At 34.0% G+C, this 20,363-nt stretch overlaps 1 protein-coding gene across 5 annotated transcripts in view; it reads left to right on the plus strand.

The window, feature by feature from the left end:
• UBL3 (ubiquitin like 3) overlaps positions 1-20,363 on the plus strand; it is a 107,326-nt gene that overhangs the window by 71,118 nt on the left and 15,845 nt on the right. For all 5 annotated transcript variants that reach the window (XM_036368990.2, XM_036368989.2, XM_036368993.2 and 2 more), the window contains exon 3: positions 18,163-18,271. In XM_036368990.2, coding sequence (XP_036224883.2) covers positions 18,163-18,271 — 109 coding nt within the window. The remainder of the gene's footprint in view (positions 1-18,162; positions 18,272-20,363) is intronic.

Raw genomic sequence — 20,363 nt, forward strand, 5'->3', positions numbered from 1 at the left:
CCACCATTTGCAGTTCACAGCCCACGCAGCAACGGTGCAGCAACTATCCAACGCAACACAATAAATCCTTTTCTCTTTTCATTCGTTATGTTTACACTCTTTTATATTATAGTTGTTGTTGGCTTTTGCATTGTTCGACCAATTGTTTGTATAAATCAGTGGCATGTGGCACTGAATTTTAATATACCGCTAGCTGAATGCACTTCGTGAGAAAAATACCCGAACGCGTTAATATTGAGGAAAGCTACGCACACACACACATACGCAGCTTATATCGGAATGAAAGGAAAATATAAATCTGCAGATAAGTTTACATTATGATCATTAAATTAAGTGCAGCCAACTGGCAGACAACACAAAGCAGGAGTCCACCAACGACACTGCATCAGCTGCCCAAATGAAATGGGTTGGGTGGCAACCTTCAAAGTGCGCCTGGGTGCTGATGACGTTATCTATCGGCGCACAAACACTCTTGCGATGAACCTGTCATGCGTAGGCGGTGCTGAGCTGTTGGCGTACGTGGCGTCGGCGCCTCTAATATCAAGTTATTGTCGAATGCTGGCGTCTTCTTCTGTTTCTACCTCTTCTTCTCGAATGATAGAGTGGTGGAAATCTAAGTTCAATGCAGCAATGTGCTGGCGATTTTCGATAAAGCTTTTATTGGTTTTGCCTTTGCCCGTGCTTTGTTTCATTTTTATTTTTCAACACTTTCATTCAATTGGAATCGAGGAGTGTGTGTGTGCGTGTATGTGTGTGCAGTTTTTGCCAACTACACACTCGTTGAACGCATCAGGGCCACTGCAATAGAGGAAGCAAGCCTTGCAACCCGCTGATTTCTGCCTACACTCGACGCTTAGTGCTTACTCCCTCACTATTTGCCAGCTTTTAAGTGTTACGTGTGCAACTACTAAGCGTATGTAGTGCGAAAATCACACACAACTGTACGTATGTATATACTTATACGTGTGCGTGTGTAAATAAACTCAGCGGCAGCTATTGCCATTAGTGGCCCACTGCAAATTTCCTTACCAAGAATGCCGCACCAACGCACTCTGCCGCTCCATCGTCTCATATTGTTTCCTCTTCTTCTTCAAATATACTCGTTTAGTCGCCCAGCACCCTGCCAGCCTGCACCTACACCACCTTTATACCGTCACTACTGCTGCGTCGCTTTAACGCCTGGGTGGCTCACCGACTGACTGACTGGCGCGCTGCCGGGTCTCTGAAAGTGTAGCGGTCGAGTGCTTGAATGCCTGTTTTATTAATGACTTTGACCCATGACTATGCATATTGCACATAAACTAGTTTTCCTCCATTTTGATCGCAATGCACACACACGCATGCTTGGTGCCGAGTATTCATTCTCAAAACAATTTCAAAGAAGGTAGTGCAAAAAGTTACAAAAAGAGTTGTACGCTTTAGCTAACAATATAGCTAAGTGTACAGTGTGCGTGCTTAAATTGCCACTTAATGCATAAATAACATGGATGCCTAACTACATAGATGTGTTTGTACCCCACACAGAAGCGTACCAGTTCGGAGTAATTGTGGTACTAGTGGATTGCGAGGCTAATAATCGAAATATTTAGCTTGCATTTAGAATATTTGAATAAGGAATAACAACTAGAATAATTGTTCTCTTCGATATGGAGGGTCCAGTCTAGTCTTCGTTATTAATTGGCTTCAAACTTTTGCTCAATTAAGAGCGAGCTTATTTAGTACAGAAAAACTCTGAAACTCAACTGCTTCAGTCCAGCAGACTGTATCTTCTTCATATTTAAAAATATAGTCTTAAACGAGTTCATTAAAATCTGTTCGTCTCGCAAGTTAGCACCTTTTTTATGCTTCTTCGTTTTGATTTTGAACTAAATGCTCTCAGAAATGGAGACAATGGAGAAAACCTAGTTTTCAGCGTTATTCAATAATAAGATATCTTATTAGTGTTCATTATCCCAAAGTCTTTATTGTATAATCTTATATAGCAGTATTCTAATATTGTCTTTATGTATAAGTATATAGTACTTTCGTACTTTACTAAACAAAGATGATGCGATTTTCATTCATAATCATATTTACTGATACTAAATTAACTCCTTAAAATTTATTTTTCCTGAGATTTTAATGGAGTGCGGCTGTCGATCTTAAAAATTAAATCCTCGACTCATCAATTATAGTGCGAAATCACTGTTCACATAAAATCTCGGACAGAAACTGACAAATCCATTAAAAGAAAAATATTGAAGCGAGGTATTAAAGAGATTTATATGTCTAAGCCACCTTTTCGAATTGAAAACAGTATTTCTGAAACTAGAACCTAGAACTTAATTTCATGTAAATAGTAGAATGAAAAGTAAGTATGATCGAGTAAGAAAAATAACAATTAAATTCTGTTCCACAAATAAACACCCAGCATAGACCTAAAGCCATGAATTTAAAGTATGAAGTTTCTTTACTTTTAAAGTAAGTTTCATAGGGAACTTTCTGAAAAAGATTGGGTTAAAAGTCGGGATTATCCATCCTTAAGATTAATTTCAAAAAACTCGCTCATTAGCACCATCAAAGTAAACCCCAAAAACTCCAAATTCACACTTCTAGCAATAGCTTTTACAAAGATTTTTACTACATTACATATATTGAATTAAACCGAGATTCAAATGTCCGCCAGAACCAATATCTCGTATACTACAATTTAAAAGAAAATGCGTGTGCTCCTTAAAAAACTAGTTCTTCTAAGATCTGTCTCAATTTTCCTAACAGGCAAATATATGTATGTGAGCAAGCATATTGGACATACTAAAGGTAATCATGTGTCCGCGTGTGTCTTCAATGTAATTATATGGGTACGCACACATTCAACGCTTCCCAATTAAGGGCATATTAAAGCTTTTTTCTTTTTTCTCTTGATTCGTTTTTTCTTCTCGTTTTATTCTGCTTAACAACTTTACAGTAGACTGCACATATAATTTATATTTTGAGTTCATAATTTTGCTTGCATGTGCTTGTGCATTACGAAAGGGATTATGTCTTGGCCATCATAATTTTAAATGACCTAAAAAGGCGTTTTAATAATGATGCAAAATAGTATGTAGATTAAGTTGTAGCACAATGGCAAATAAATGAATTTAACTGATGGTGGCCCGGCTGCTTACGCAACTGCGTTAAATATGTGGCGTGTAGATTTTGTGGATTATACAAATGAGGTGGAAGCATTTATAATAATCCGTTTGATTTTCAATTTAATTTTGGTCTATATTCGTATGTGTTCCTGATGGAATTTGGACTGTATTCATATATGTTCTGTTCTGTACTAAATCATGTTTAATTGTAATTACGAACTTAAAATCTACAGATGGTATAAAGTGCCAATGTAGCCCGGTTCATTCGATCCCTTTTAAACTCCGGAACCGCTCTATTGATTTATCTAATTTTTGTTTTGTCTAATTAAGTAGCTTCTAAAAACTTATAAGTGGTGTTGCGACATATTTAAGTCAATTAATTTTGATTTCAATTAATAAGAAATTAATATTAATTTTCACCGAGGTTTGTTAAATTTTTAGATTTCGCAATCGACAATTAATAACAACAAGCGACAATTAAGGGACAATATTTGAATGTTGTCACCCATTTTAATGCCCTAAACAGGGTATATTAAGTTTGCCACTAAGTTTGTAACACCTAAAAGTAAACCCGGAGACCCTACAAAGTATATATACAATTGATCAGTGTGACGAGCTGAGTCGATATAGCCATGTCGTCTGTCTATCCGTCTGTATATATGCCAACTTGTCCCTCAGTCTTTAAAATATCTACCAGAAATTTTGCAAAATTTTCCTTTTCTCACCAAGCTGATGCTTATTTGCCTCTAAGAGAGTTTCTCTAAGTATGAGCTCTCAAATGTAACGTGAAGGTTCTCCAGATCAGATCACTAAAGCATAAAGCTTTCATAAAAACTCATCGATCGAACTCAAATCCTTGTTTGGAATAATTTTCTCATTTTACAAGGTACCTTCACTAGGGTGGTTAAAAAATACGAATATTTTTTTCGATTGGTATTCTGAAAAATTCATTAATAGACCCCACCTAAAAGAGTTTCCCGAGGTATGAGCTCTTAATTGTAACGAGAATGTTATCCGCCTTACGTTTTTTTTTATTTATTTCTTATTATAACCGTTTGAAAGATATTAACGGTTGAAGTTTGACTAAATATTTCAAGACAAATTTGTTTTTTCTTTTTTAAATTTTGTAATTCATTGAAAAAAAATCAATTTAAATTGCAAGTCTCATAGTCTTGTAGGAAGTGTACTGCTCTACAAAAATAATTTTTCGATTAAGTTAAGCTTTTACGAGATATTCATCGTCAAACATCAATGCCTATCAAAAAAAAGAGACCTTTTTTGTAGAGCAGCAAATTTCCTCCAAGACTATGAGATTTGCAATTTAAAATTATGATTTTTTTATTGAGTTACAAAATTTAAAAGAATAAACTTAATTTCCCAAATTTCAAAAAGCATTTGTTTTAACGTATGGAAGTTTTTTAGTGTTGTTAAACACCAGCAGAGTTACAGTTCCTCATGTTTTAGCCCCTCCTTACAAAACAGAACAACTCTAGTATTAATATTTATAATTATGAACACTTGTATTTCTAAATCCGTTGTCAGATATATGAGCTATTTAATTAATTTCAACCAAAAAAAAAAGGAAACTGTCATCGACTTAAGATGTCATAATCATGTGACGCCCGAGCATTATATCGAGCAAAATCATTTCTACTAATTTCAACATATCTTTGCTCGCTACAAGTATTTATCACATTCAAAACTTGCACGAGTCATAGGTATAAATTTATGTCACAAATCATGCTTCCGCAAAAGAAAAAAAAATACCATTGAAAAATCGCATAAAATCCCTCTGCATACCGTAACTAGCTCATTTATAAGGTCATCGCTTGCAGCAAAGAAGCATAAAATGTTTTTCTATTCTAAAAGAAAGAAAAAGAATGACATGACATTTCATGTTGCATCGCCCGATTTCAACGAAGCCGTCACATTAGTACCCTTGTGGTTGCGCTTATAGCAATAATACGCTAATAGAATTTCTGTGTCGTTATTATTTTTCCTATTTTTTCTATTTTTTTCTGAATTGTCTTAGCTCTCTATTTCTTTGCGTATTTATGTTCTTCTTCTTCTTCTTTTAGTGCACTAAATTGTCATTTATTATCTAGTATATGTCATGGCGTGCAAATGCAACAACAATATGCCGAAAATAAATGACAACAAAAACAATAGCAATGATGACTGTTACACTTTCGTAACTATTTTTAGAAAAGAATATTCTTTTTTTTTTTGTGAAAAAATATGAAATGATTTTCCTTTTAAATACATAAGCATGCAAGTGTTTCGTAAATAGTATGATGAGGAAAAATGATTTTGGTATTCGAGTGGTGATGCAATTTAATAAAGAATTATAGATTGCTTTGGAAAAAGATGTATTTGTGTGTAAGTTTCTAAAGCTGTGACAGCAGTACCGAAAATTTAAAAGTTTGGAGGTGTAATTTATGGGTTTCGCAATCGAGTTTAATGATGAAGGTACCACCATTTATTAATTTTTTTATATCAAATTATTCAAGTACGAAAATTGTTTAATTATTTGTATATACAATATATATAAACTTCTATTAAATATTTAATATTATAGCTCTTTTACTTGTTTATCAATCTTAAAAAAAAAAAAAATTGGATAAAACAATTTCTTGCGTTTCGAGAATCGGCAACTTAAATAAATTCACTCTTGTCGCACTTTTGATCTTTTGTACCAGAAACAAAACTTCCTTTTCCTCAAAGTATAATTATATATATTTCTCAACCTTAGCAGTGAGTTTGGAAACCTTCTTTGAGTTATATGCATTTGAATAATATTTTCGACGGAAATCGTGTAGGTAAAGTTCCTTCGAAAACTAATAACAGTTTCTATATGCAGATTTGTAAAATAAAAATAAGTGATCAGCGTGACAAGCTGAGTCGATTTAGCCATGTCTATATACACGAACCATCTTAGTTTTGAGATATCGGTCTGAAATTTTACATACGTCCTTTTCTTACCAAAAAGCTGCCATCTAAGCTAAACGATCGGAATCAGAAATTTTTTTCATATGAGGAGACATCTTTATGAAATTTGGCGTAGATTATTATCCAAGGCATCGCTACAATCTCCGTAGAACAACTATAGCAAACTGGCCGATCCAAATCACAATAAAGATCTTTTTCTAACTTTGTATGCTATAACAATTGCACCTGTGAAGGGTATTAGAAAGTAATGAAGTCAACGTTTTTTCTTGTTTTCATATTATCTTCCTTACTTCCGTTACTGGGCAAACTTCAAATTTCTAAGCTTAAACTCCTTGTTTTATTTCCGCAGCTTTTTGACTTAAATTTTTAAAACAGCTGGCAGCACTTAGCAGTAAACAGACTAACTCTCCTGCTAAATTTTGTTTTGTCACACAATTTCGTTGCAGTTGTTGTGTTGGTGTTGTACAACCTAGCCGTAATAAATTTCAAAAATTAATATAATTTAATATATATCGCATTACCATAATCCCGCCAACATAATCTTAAGATTTCGGGATCCCGAAAACATTGTTGTCATGTAAAATAGATACATACACATGTATGTATGTATGAAGACTCAATCAATAAAGATGTATGAGTTCCGTGCTCTGAAAATGCATTTCAACGCTACACACAGTCGCAAGACATATGAATGAAAATCCGCCGCATTGCATGTACGAAGGAAAAACTATTAAAATACCGCTGCACTTGCTTTGCATAACCGAAGTATGTAGAGGAGAAGTAGGTGGTGGAGGAGGCGGAAAGTGATTGGCGGATGTGTATGATATGAATAAAAAGTGAAGAGCGCAAAATTAATGATGTTCAATATATTTGACCTATTTTTACCCGGTAAACAGCGCCATCAACACGATAATTTTTCGTTCTTATTTTTTGGTCCGTTGGTTTTTTTTTATAATTTTGTGTTTTTGTTTTTTAACACAATGCATTTGTGCATAATTTGTATGTAAATTGGAACTCAGCGCATCAACTATGTAAATATAAATGTGAAAATATATGCGTCTGCACACACACACACAGGCACTGACAATGTGTTAAATAACTGCATCCGCATACGCTACACACACACACGCACACGTGTAAGCACTCGAATTGCATTATTCGACAATCGACATGTGAATTAAGTGCGATCAAAGACTGCACCAAAGCAATAACAATATTAATACGCACACACTAATACATGCATATGTATACTTCCCTGCATATATACACACATACATCTGTTTTCATTCCGAAAATAATCAGCATTATGCAGCGCGTGTAATTATTGAAAGCAAATATCCGAAATGATATGCACGAACAATCAAATATCAAGCGGAAATATAAACTTACAGTTATCGCTTACTTTGAAGAAAAACGCAAACAACAAAGACAAATAAAAATCAAGTGTAAGGGCCAATGCACCAACAGTTGGAGTGCCCAGCAGCTACTCGAATTATCGCATGTGGTATACACATACTTACACATACATAAATGTATATATAAACATTATGTGATTTTTTGTCTTGTCGTGTCTTTTTTTGTGGTTTTACGACTTTCGGCATTGTTAAATTTTGAAAGCTAAAATCATAAAAAATATAGTCATAAAAACGGCACACAAGGAAAATAAGTTCCAAATGTTTACGCTTTTTTTCTGCGGCTTTTACATCTAGTACTTCACATAAAAACAAATTTTAATTGCGCTTATCATTTGAGTGCCTAATTAATTAAGCCCAATTGCAGCATTTCAAAATATTGAAATCAAAATGTGATTAATTAGGAAATATTTGCTTAGCGTGAGTGTCCAGAAATATTTGACTTTACGACAACGTTAAAATAGTAGTTGGAATTAAAATTTGGAAATGTTGTCCTCATTATCGTCAAACATATCTTACATATACTAATTTTGAGTTTTATTTGAGCTCTCCATTATATTTAAAAATGTATATTACTATTTTTATGACTTAATAAAAAGTTACTGATTCTAACAATGAAGTAAATGAAAAAGGAAAACTTATTGATATTCACTCTTATTTGTTTTTAAAATAAGAACGAGTATTTTCATTGAATAAACATTAAGTCTCTTAGTGTCTTGGTTTATATAATACTTGACAATTGACAATCAAAACTTTGAGAATAAATCATCTGGTCTCCGTCAGGACTATAAATTAAATCGTATTGCCATGACTGGCTTAAAAGTGCCCTTTCAGATTTAGAAGACTATTTAGACTTAAAGTCATCTCTAGTCAAACCGGACACTCCGATTATGTAGACCCAGATTGTCGTAGTAACGATTATGTTCACCTAATATACATAAGCTCAGATGTATGAACCACGAATAATTTTCGAAGAAGCTTTCCGCTTATTAGTTTTCATGTTAATGAGTTCCCTATACGTTAATGAACGTGTGTGATCTGACAGCAGCAAAAATCGCATAAGTTAAATCTGTAATATAAACTACGAGATCAATATTAGTTACTGCCATAGTTGGTTCAATATTTTGCGAATAAAGGCAGCTTATCGAATTCTAAAAGTGTTATGGTTTTCTTAAGTTCTAATAGAGTCTTAAACTATGTAAAGAGAAAATCTATCTATCTTTAAAAGGAAAACCAAGTTATGTACTTACATACTATGACTTACTCTGGCGTCGCAAATTTTGTAAAAAAAAATATTTATCTATAATTATTATTGTGAATGCAGTGAAATCGTTTGCAACGAAGATTTATAGTTTTTCATACTGGCTTAACCCAGTATGATGCCCATATTTAAGGCCTTCTCTTGGGGTTTATCCTAAGTCAAAAAGCGAAAACTTCGTCGTATATAAGTATTTTTCGATTGCTAAATAAAAAAACTTCCCTTTTAAATCTGTTAGAAAAATTCACTAGCTCGTTTATGAGATCATAGCCACTAGTGGATAGCAAATTATAGTCTCTTCAACCTACTTAGGTGTTAACAGATTATGACTCAACACGCGCAGGCCGGACGAAAATTTCTCGCAAATATATAAAACAGTTATTGCAATTAAAATATATACTATATATACTAAATTCTTATAATTTTATTTGGTTATAAAACGAAATAATTTACGAAACGGTATTTCCCCTTGAATACAAATACCATTTGCTTTTAAAAATGTTTTTATATTATTGTCTATAATAGAAAAATCCGCGGATATACCGTTTTATTATGTTTTCAAATACAATGTAGGCGCAATAAGATAAATATTTGTTTTTGATTGCTTGCTTAATATATACATCTTTATTTTTCTGGTTTTATTTTTGTGGCATTTTAGGTTGGGCGTAAGCATGTACTTATGTATGAATGTATGAGTGTGTGTATGTGTGTATGTGTGTATTTGTGTAGAAATGCTTGTCTCTCATGCCAATTAATGTTGCCACAATATTTCAGTGTCATTTTCAATGACTAATAAAGCAACAATGTCAAAACTACCGCATACACATTTATATACATGTATGTATGATATATATACATACATATATACTTAAATATATAGCACTCGCATATTAATTTGTCTCATTCACCACCCGCAGACTGTCACGATGGTACACTTGCTGAGCAATCCACTTGCACGGAAGGAACTCAAGAGGACTAAGAGTCCAAGTGTACACATCAAATCTGTTTGTTTGTTTTTATGTCCGTCTGTATGATTGTGGGAATGCGAGGCTAATGCGTACAAATAAAATAAATCTGTGAGCATTAAAAAGCGATTTATTATTATATAAATGAAAGGCTCCCCCAGCGCTACGCATGAATACGAACACGCACACAGGAACAACAACAACAAAACCAACAACATTCAAAATAAATGAGCAAGACAAAAATAAGTAAAGGGAACACGATAATCGAATGCGTCAGTTTAGAAAACTTTTCAACATCCTCAAATGAAATTCAAATGGCTCTTCAAGGCATTTAAAAATCACATGTGTAAATACTCATCTACATAAATACTTACTTATGTATTGTATATACTTTACATGTGTTGATAAGCATAAGTTCGTGTACTTCTGGTTTACGCATGAGCAAAGTCTGCTCAATGAACAGGCACACGTGTAGCTTGTATATATGTATGTATGTACGTGCTTGTATGCTTCATGAAAACTTTACCCCCCATTGAGTCTCATGTGTTGGCAACACGTGTTCCGGCGCTGCTAATCCCCTTACATCAATTGCAACAACTTCATTCACAACAACATTTTTATTAGTAATTACTTTTTGCTTTATTGTATAGGCTAGATTTCATTCATAATTTGGTTTTTACTGTTAGTTTAGTAACTTTATGCAGGCGTTTCTACTTAACGTTGCCTTCAATCATAAAAAGATAAAGAACTTTTTATACCCTTTTATGCTACAATATAAGGAATGCACCTATGAAGGATATTTTATCTATTGTATATTCTTGTTTGTATTAGATTATGTCGGTCTATTTAGCTTACACCAGTTGTTTGTTCGATTCACCACTCTATAAAATTTAACAAATCGAATTTTCACTATGAAATTGAGAATAATAGTAAAAAGTGATTCTCATGATAAGTCGCTGAAAAGGCTACCTTAGTGTTGTAGATTTTCTTCATTTATTTTACCTTGGTTATGTTCCGACTAGTTTTGGAACTCTACGAGTGCGCCTGCGATGCTCGAACTTCTTTACCCTTCTGAAAAATATGTTTTGCTTCCACTGTTTCGATTGTTCCTGTATATACCTACAACAGATATAGGACATCCATGTTTCATCGACGATCACGAAACAACTCCGAAAATCTTTAGAATGCGTTAAAATAGCGCCAAACTCTGTTCACACACTTACTTTTGTTGTCCGGAGTGAGCAAAGGCGGAGCACATGTGGTCGTTTGATATGCCTATTGTCTCAGTTTCTCTATCTCGCGTACCTTCAATGGGCCCCTACGAGATCTTGGACTTTTGTCACGTTATCATCGGTGGCATTCGATTTTTTTCACCTGGCCATGGCTCATCTAAAACCGACGTGCGACCACATTGAAATTCACCTCCTCGCAGCTTATAGAACTGGTATCTCGAGACGAAATATTACATTTTTAGCAAGTTCATCGCTGAATAAAGGCTTTGCAACATTATACTAGTATCTCTGTCAGAATGTAGACTAGTGGAACATTCTTCCGATTTTTCGCTGAAATTTCATCACCACAAAATCGCAAGAAAAATTTGGCAGCTTTAATCTGATTCCACCCTGTGAGCCCGTTGCCAAAGTAATGTCATAACAATATACATTTTGTCTTAATGCAATTTGACAATTGATCCACACGCTTGTACTTACAACACACACACATGTCTCTGTCATGGTATGCCGACCGTCTGACAATGTCGTAAATGTAAAATATGATACTGCTGGCATGTGGTTTCTTATGGGGTATTGGCAGTGTAATGGTTTCGATTACCGGATTTCTTGCATTCAACTCGCTTCCACTTTGTTTAAGCTGAGAAAACATTTTTATTTGCAGTTTAAGTATTTCCACAAAACAAAAAAAAGTGAAAACCCAAATGATTGCTAAACCACTTGGCACTCAAATTACGTGCATGAGAAGGGGACAAACACACATACATACACACACATGCCATAGCTGTACTTCAGCGAAAAATTGCTGCAAAGAAAGCAACATCTAATTACAATTCTCAGGCAATCAAAGGAAAAATTGTACATACAACAACATGTCAATAAATATCGAAATGCAAAATTGCAATAAATTAGAAGTGAATGTGTGCATTCAACAATTAACAGTTATAACTGATAGCTTTTTGCATTAACACTTGGTCATGAGAGAGGTCATATTCAGGGTGGCGAGCAACAAACTCCTCATTCATGCACATACATATACTGTATGCAACACTGCGCGGGTATGTGAGTTGTATATGCATAAATTATAGTATAATAATTGAACCCTCATGGCTATCATGATATACCAAATTGGAATATGTTAGTATATTACTATACATAAGTATGTATATGCGTACTTTGTGGTTTGTGGTAGGGTTTGGCGAACAAACAACTGATATAAATCAAGTGACTCCTTCGCTTAGTCAAATAAAGAAAGAACCCCTCATAAAATTTTAGTATGTTAACCTCGGTTATTCATTTCAACTGGATAGTTGCTTTTACACGCAAATTTTTCGACAAGAACCAATTTTCCATAGATTTGTTATAAGTCTTGGTTGGGATGGTCTTCAGTGTCTTCAGCGAACTTTGGTTTTCTATGTTTCGACTAATTTCTGGAGCGCCAATCGCTAGATTGTTGGACAGTTTCGATAACATATTCATAAACCAAGTCTCGTTACCAGTGGTGATGCGTTTGATGAATGTAGGGTCCCCTGCTACGTTGTCAAGCATATCTTTTGTGATCTATAAGAGATGCTGAGATCCTCTGCGGATTACAGGGCGAATTTCAAGCACTGAGGCAAGTTTTCGATGACTTCACGACCTTCACTGAATGCTTCGTGCCACGCAAATACTTGTCTTCGTGATTAAGTAGACTCCCCAAAACACTTCTGCGACATTTTCAACACTTTCGTAGCCGTGATTCCATTGGAAACACAAAATTTCAAGCAAACTTGTTCTTAAATTTTTTTTTTATGGTGAAACTCATTTCAGTGATGTGTCGTAAGTTTTTCAAACTTTTTAAATAATTTTCTGTATATTTGCGACTTTGGTAAATATGACTCATATTAAACTCGACTCTAAATTTCAAAACATGCACTGTAATTTCTTTTTGATTTGATTCAAATCGACTTAAATATCTCTGAAAACCGCGTTTGCATAAACTTGCTTGTACGAAGCGAGCATAAGTGCTTCCACGTGTATTCCGATATTTGAGTTCATTACACATGCCACGAACGTATGAATCATGTGATTTTAATGAATGGCGAATGAAATTAAATAATGTTTATTTGCGCACAAACTACGTAATTAAGTATATGTATGTGTGTGCATGTATTTGCATATCTTTAAATACATCTTTAACTCAGAATTAACTCATAGGAAAGCACACGTAGCTAGAACATTTCAATTACACATGTAGTTTGTAATGACCCAGTAGGGAAATCAACAAGTTATAAACTTTACAACTGGATTGTTCAGTTTGTATGGCAGCTATATGATATAGTGATCTGATCTAAATAATTTCTTCGGATATTACATTGTTGGCCTAGAAAATAACTCATGCCAAATTTCGTGAAAATACCTTGTCAAATGAAAGAGTTTTCCATACAAGTCTTGGTTCTGATTGTTGAGTTTTAAGATTTTGCTCACGTCCTCCGTAATTTTATTGAAAAAATCTTGTTGCTTCCATCTGCCTGTGCTCACTTCAGAAATTAGATCATCTAAAAATCATTCATCTAAGTTCGATTTTAGTCATTAAACTGCTATTTTTGTTGACGGCGGGGGAAAATCAAGTTAGTAAATATATTTATAGAATGTTCGCTGTTTATAGTAAGTTAAGTAGGTGTAGAGACCACGTACGTGGCTTTAAATTTTCGACTGCCGCAACTTTGAAGCGAAAAGCACATATACATAAACTTTTGCCACGTACTGTATACAAATACACATACATATGTTATTGCCTCTTACTTGTGTTTGTGTGTTTAGATTTTTACTGTGGCTGCACGCCCGCATCTATGTGAATAATCTACCGATCATAATGACGGTAGCATCAATAGCATCATTACTGTAGCATAGCATCAGCCACCGCAAGTTTGTCAACGCCTTTTAACTACCTTATTTACAAACATATGTACCATACGTAAAAACATGAGCTTGTTTGTTTTCGTTTTCTAATTTTTTGTTTGTTTTTGTTTTCGCTTTTAGTGTGCTAGCATATGCTAATCTGCGAAATATATTTACATACATACATGTATATGTTTACTTCAATGTTTAACTCTTTGTTTATTTGATTTTCAAATTTCGTGCCTCCTCCATTTCTTTCGATTTACTTTAGCATTTGCCTTTTGGTTTATTTTGTTTGTGTTTTATGTATATTTAGGTATTTATTTTCATTTATATTTGATTTAGTTTTATTTGTCTTGTATCTATCACACCTGCTTTGTATTCCACTTGCTCCAAGTCACACCCTTTTGAGCTTCTTATGTACCGACGTAGGCTTCAACTTGATAGTCATCGATTTATGTTTGTACTACTTACATATATATATATGTGGATGTGTCTTTATAGTCACCACATGTCGCTAGTAACGTGAAGATTTTGTTGCTTGTCATTTTCACTTGGCATTACACTTCACTTGAAAGTTCTTGCACGTGGTGCGAGCATTTTGATTTTTAAATGACAATTCGTTGCGCTGCAAACTGTCAACTGTCAATTGATTTGCTTGTCATTACCAACAAGACATAATTATGTATACCTTTTGTACATATGTACTTTAATACCTTGGAAATAAAAAGTATTAAAGAAAGTCATTTATAATAAATAGTCTGTTTGGATTGTGATTCGCAATTTTTTTTTTTCATATTACCAGACAGGCTAAAAAGTTTGTAATGTTTCTCGGAGGTTGTTGGGTGCAAAGTAGTCACTGGAGAGAGCTTTTTTATGAATGAACCAAAAGCCAAGCTCTAGTTTAAGGCTTCTTGACCATTGCAGCGCTATTCAAAGAGACATGACTGCCATTAAGATATCAGCAGATCTATTGCTCCGACAACCTCCTTATCGATATGAATATCCACTCAAATAACACAGCGACTATATTAGCCTTGAGCTAATCGATATTGGCATCGAATTATATAATAAAAGTTGGATCAGTTTATGTACCAGGTCACACCGGAATCGCAGTATATTGTAAAACCGATGAGCTTGCAAGGTTATGAAATACAGTTTCACTTGCAGGGGATAATGGAACAGTTCGGAGCCCGTCTGTACTCCTGTATTGTTGAGTCTCACGCGAACTTGGCCGGCACTGTTCAAATCTCATACTTTCAGACATCCAGGTAAACAGATGATCAGGCGGGAATATAATTATAAAATATATAATGCCTGAGCAGATTTGTGATTGGTTCAAGGCACACTGTCGAAACTCGAAATCAGTTGAATTTCGTGAATGAGTTTTTCTGGCTTTAGAAAAGACTGTCCCTAAACTTCCAATTTACTTGGTTTTTTGCCGTTCCGAAATGTTGGTATTAAAGCTTTTTACAACTTGAATCTATCTTGTAACAAAATTGATTAAATGGATTGAGAAATACTGTTTTCATAAAGTGAAAAAGTGCTATCGAGAGTTCTTTCGATTTTGTCTAGCATCGCTCGACCTTTATTTCATATGTTTTTCTTTATGCAAAAAGTTCTGACCATTAGTACGAGTCGAGCAGTGAAGTACCTTATATGCGAAATATAAGAGGTGCTTATAGGCTAAAGAGGTGGGTGGGATATGATGTGGTGGGCTATAACTTTATTGATTGAGCATAATTTTCAACGTATATCAATAAGAGTTGTAAAAATGTTTGAAAAAATACAAAATACGTTTATGCGCTTGTTTTGGGCCGAGCAAGTTTTTGAGAATGGTGGACGAATACTAAATTTTAGTTGCTTTTGGTTAAAACTTCACATTTTAAGTCTTTGAAATTATTGCATTTTTATCTCTTTCCACTTTTATTACAAATACATTCTTATAAAGTTGTCTCATCCAAGGTAATATACAAGTAAATCTTAATATTATTGCAATTTCAGCGATAGTCCCTCCATGCAAAATGCAAACAATAAAAAAAAATATATAAAAAAAGCCAACAAAATCGTGCTTGCCATCCATTCTTCTGCCATTTTGCACAATATAAAATCTCTCAATTTTTCATGACAACAATCATCAATAAAGTGTACATAAGATCCGCACTTAAATGGCTGGTGGCAACGGTATGAAGACGAAATCTGTTGCGTGCGCTGCATTGTTTGGACATTTGAAAAATAGACTGCCTGAGCATTAACTCAATCTACCGTTGTCGGCTACTACGTTTTTCATGTTTGCCATTATTCTTGCACTTCCTATGGATCTCGCTCTCCCTCCTACTCCACTCCACTCCAATTTGTTATCTACAGTTGTCGGCACGTAAAAGGAGGTTTGTTTTTCGAGCGGTGCTGGCACCTCCCACCTACTTCATCTTTCAGCTGTTGTGCCCTGCCGGCCAACAAAAGGAAAGGTAAGTGCAGAGTGGAGGCAGCAAAAAATAGGCCAATTCGTGCAATTTGCGTGTGTATATATGTGTAATTGTGTGCCTGAGTGTTAACAAGTGTATGCGGCTGCCTCACCTAGGCACGAATCGAACCTAGATTATGTGGCCTATTAGTCGGCCTACACTACTTTGCACTTACTGTCTATATACACTCATTTGTGTTTCATTGAAACGTTTGCGCTCTGTTATGTTAGTTTATGAAGTTTTTGCTTGAATTTTGAAGTAATTTGTATTTTGTTGAATCGACAGTAGGTGTATGTCCATTTTCTCTTTTGATTTTTATAATTGCAAATACTTTCTCTTTACAGTTTGCAAAAATAGAAACTTCAATTTTGATCAATTACATTTGACTTTCAAAAACAAATATGCGAGTTATTATTTAGTAAATTCCAAAATAATGCAGACTTATGAATCGTATACGACTATAAAGAAAAAAAGAAACTAAGTCTAACCTCAATTTATAATTTAAAGATTCAGCTCTTTCTCTATTACAAAAAGTTGACATGGTTGATGGAAAGTACAGAGAAAAAAAAACCGAACCAATTACTATCTAGATATGTGTCACTCCCAGTTTCGTTCTCGAACTTGGATCATTAAGTCATTATAGTAATAATTTGATAATGTGCTGCTAGGAGGTAGGATTGTTTGAGGATCCAAGATCTATGACTGGTATATCTTCTTGAGCCATATAAGTGGTTTGACAACTGCTCTCACTATTAGGTGCTCGAATAGCATTTAGATATTTGCGATATCTCGATATGCTCTATACGACAATTACTTTATAGTTCAGCGTCCTAAATTAACTTGAAAGGAGAAGTATTCGGAAATACTTCGAAGCAAGTTTATTTTTTTACTTTACGTATACTCGTGCCATGGAATAAATCTTTCTTTATCGTATGAAAAAGTTTTGGGAATACTTTTTTTACCACTACTAATAGGACATTGCAAACTAAAGTGATAAAAAAAATGAAAATAAATGCCTAAATATTATTGGAAGTACTTTTAGCGCTTAATTTTATTATTTTTGAGCTTAAAAAAATGGTTGGTCTACGTTTTCTTTTCATTGTTATTGAATTTTATAATTCATGCTATTTGAGATTCTTCCCATATAGAATAAGGTAATATGATTGCAATTGACAAATCAAAGTTTAATTCGACAACGGTATCAATGTATAATTACATACATACATACGCAAAAGTCAAAACTTTGAATTGAATACAACACCACATAATTGTGTGGGCTGTTTCTAATGTCAAAATAATGGTATTCGACTTTCTCAACTGTCACACCAATAATGCTAAACAATTTTCTTGAATGCAACTAAGCAAAGATATCTATTTGAATACATGTAGAGTCTTAAATCTATATAATACATATTTGGATAACAATCTGCGAGCGCAACAGCAGAAAGAAGAGCAATCCGACAAATGATTTGACAGTTTGTTTACCGCATTGTCGCTTGTGATTGACAGCATGAGCAAGCATTTTGTAACACTTAACCCGCATAGCTGCACAGATACGCTGCATGTATATTGTATGCATGAATATGTAAATACAAAAACAATATAATAAATTCATACAAAGTCGGTGTGTGTAATGTGTGTGAAGATATGAGTCAAAAGTTATTTGTAATTTTCGCTAATGACTTTTGCTAACGGCATTTGAGGTCATCGCTGAGGTGAGTGAAAGTCAAATTGTTTTTTATAAACTTAATTGTATATACCTACATACATACATATATGCATTTATATTCGCCCCTTTCATCACGTGCAATAATTTTAAAATATTGTAAATTAATTCCATTAGCACTTAATCTTCAATAATTTTCCTCTTCTTCCTGTTCTTTTGCAGATAAATTTACGTTTAATACTCGTTAGTGGCAAAACAAAAGAATTCCTATTTAATCCATCAGATTCTGCTGGTGATATCGCACAAACAGTATTCGATAATTGGCCTGAAGGTGAGTGACATATCAATACATACAAAACAATATGTGATTTCCTAGTTATCGGGGTGGCTTGTAAATTAGTCAGCATTTTAGATTTTGCTTTATAGCTGATAATTCTAATCTGTATTTTAGATATGATATATTAGTAGAGTTTCAGCGTAGGCATATTTTTGTAAACATTTCTGAGTGGTTTCTGGCGTCCATATTTTGCTCAGATTATCACTAGCTATTGGGTTTTTTGCACTCAACAATCTTAAGTGTGTTTCCAATCACTTTTATGATAACATAAATATACGTTTTTGAAAATTATAAATATTTTTTGTGAGATACGGAAACGGGATATATCGTAAATACATTTACACCGTAAACATATTTACAAAGAGTACTCAAATATGTAACAAAAGTTATCGGACAAGCGACCAGAGGGTATTATTTTTTTAAAAAGTGTGCATCAATACAGTATATACAAGTCTCTTACAGCATTCCAGTAGTATTAGTACTTCTATTTATTCTAAGCGAGTAGAAAAAAAAACTCACTAAATAACAAAATACATATAAAATCCGCTATTTTCTCTGATTGAAGCGGGGTTTGTTAGAAAATAAGCGTCTTCAGGTGTTGAGTGCTTTTTCATAATTGTTTACAAAACAACGAACCTTAAGTGAATGGAGTTTGGTTCTAAAAAATGAAACCTAATGAAAAGTTTGGCAGATCTATCTTAATCATGATCAGCCATCCTACCTAGTATAGCAATTTTATAATGAATGGTTTTGTATTTTGCTAAATTTCCCTCAATCTTGGTATAGTAATCGTTTGGATTGAATGTGAAACTAAAAATATATGGCTCTTTGCTTTCACAATCTGGTTCTGTTTATTTATTTTGACTTTGAATGCTGAATGAGCATCACTCAGACATCAAAACATGCTGCTTACGTCAAATTTTTCAATTAAAACATCTGAAATTTACATTATATAAAAGAATATGTCAGAAATTTAAAAGGCTACTTTGAAAATTATTTTTTATTTCGTAATAATCGATTATTCCTTATTAACTGTTGCTTTATATTGTCAGGGCTCCTAATTGCTTCTTGTTAAGAAATAATCTGTATAACTTTAAATTTAAGATTCATGTTTCACAATAATCCTTATTCTTATTTTATGATATTGTACTCCTGTTATATTAAATTACTGCTACTGCTGAGGTACCACCTGTTTTTATGATTCTGATACTGTAACAGCCAATCACCCGCAATTTTAAAATCGTCAATTCCATATAAGTAATCTTGTTGGAGAAGATTTATCACGCTCGGGATCCTAATTATCGAAAATATCGATAAAATAATGGACATCGTCGAGTCCAACCATCATGTAAGCGCTGGGGATGGACCAAAAAATAATTAGGTACCGTTTTAATAAGGCTGTTAACAAAAAAAAGCTCGAAGCTAAAAAAAAAATTATCGTTTGTGATTTGCTGCTTTTCATTTGTGATTTGCTGCTAAATCGAATGGTTACTGTGTGTTAAATGTGTGTCAGTTATGACAACTTAAAGTAAAAAAAATGGTGATAGAATCGCGAAGAACCGGCGCAAACGGTGGTCAAGCCAGGATTGACGGCTATTGCGCTACTCTCCAGTGTGCAAACTCTTAATTTGGGCCTATACTGTCAAAAACTAAACCGTCCGAAAGAAACAGTCGCCCAAAATCGGCCAGCCTTGGTTAATAAGATAAGCGGAAATGTGTTCCATCAGGACAACGCTAGACCACATACATCGATAAGATAATCGCATGTAGTCTGTTGGCAAGTAATTGCGGATTTCACTCATAGATGGCTTCAGTTGAATTTTTAGGTTTGCTGTCCAAATATAAAACACATTTTGTTATTTGATAGTTGTCAATTCAGCTGTCAATTAGTAAAAAAAAGTTTTTTGATCGGTTGCGTAGTTTTCGTTTGGCGTACGTTGAAAAATGGAAGATCAAAATTAACATTTTCGTCATATTTTGGTTTTTTTATTTTCGCAAAGGGAAAAACGCATCGCAAGCTCACAAAAAGTTATGTGCTGTTTATGGCGACGAAGCCATAAAAGAACGGCAGTGTCAAAATTGGTTT

The sequence above is a fragment of the Bactrocera oleae genome, chromosome 5 (genome assembly GCF_042242935.1).
Source record: "Bactrocera oleae isolate idBacOlea1 chromosome 5, idBacOlea1, whole genome shotgun sequence".
NCBI lineage: Eukaryota > Metazoa > Arthropoda > Insecta > Diptera > Tephritidae > Bactrocera > Bactrocera oleae.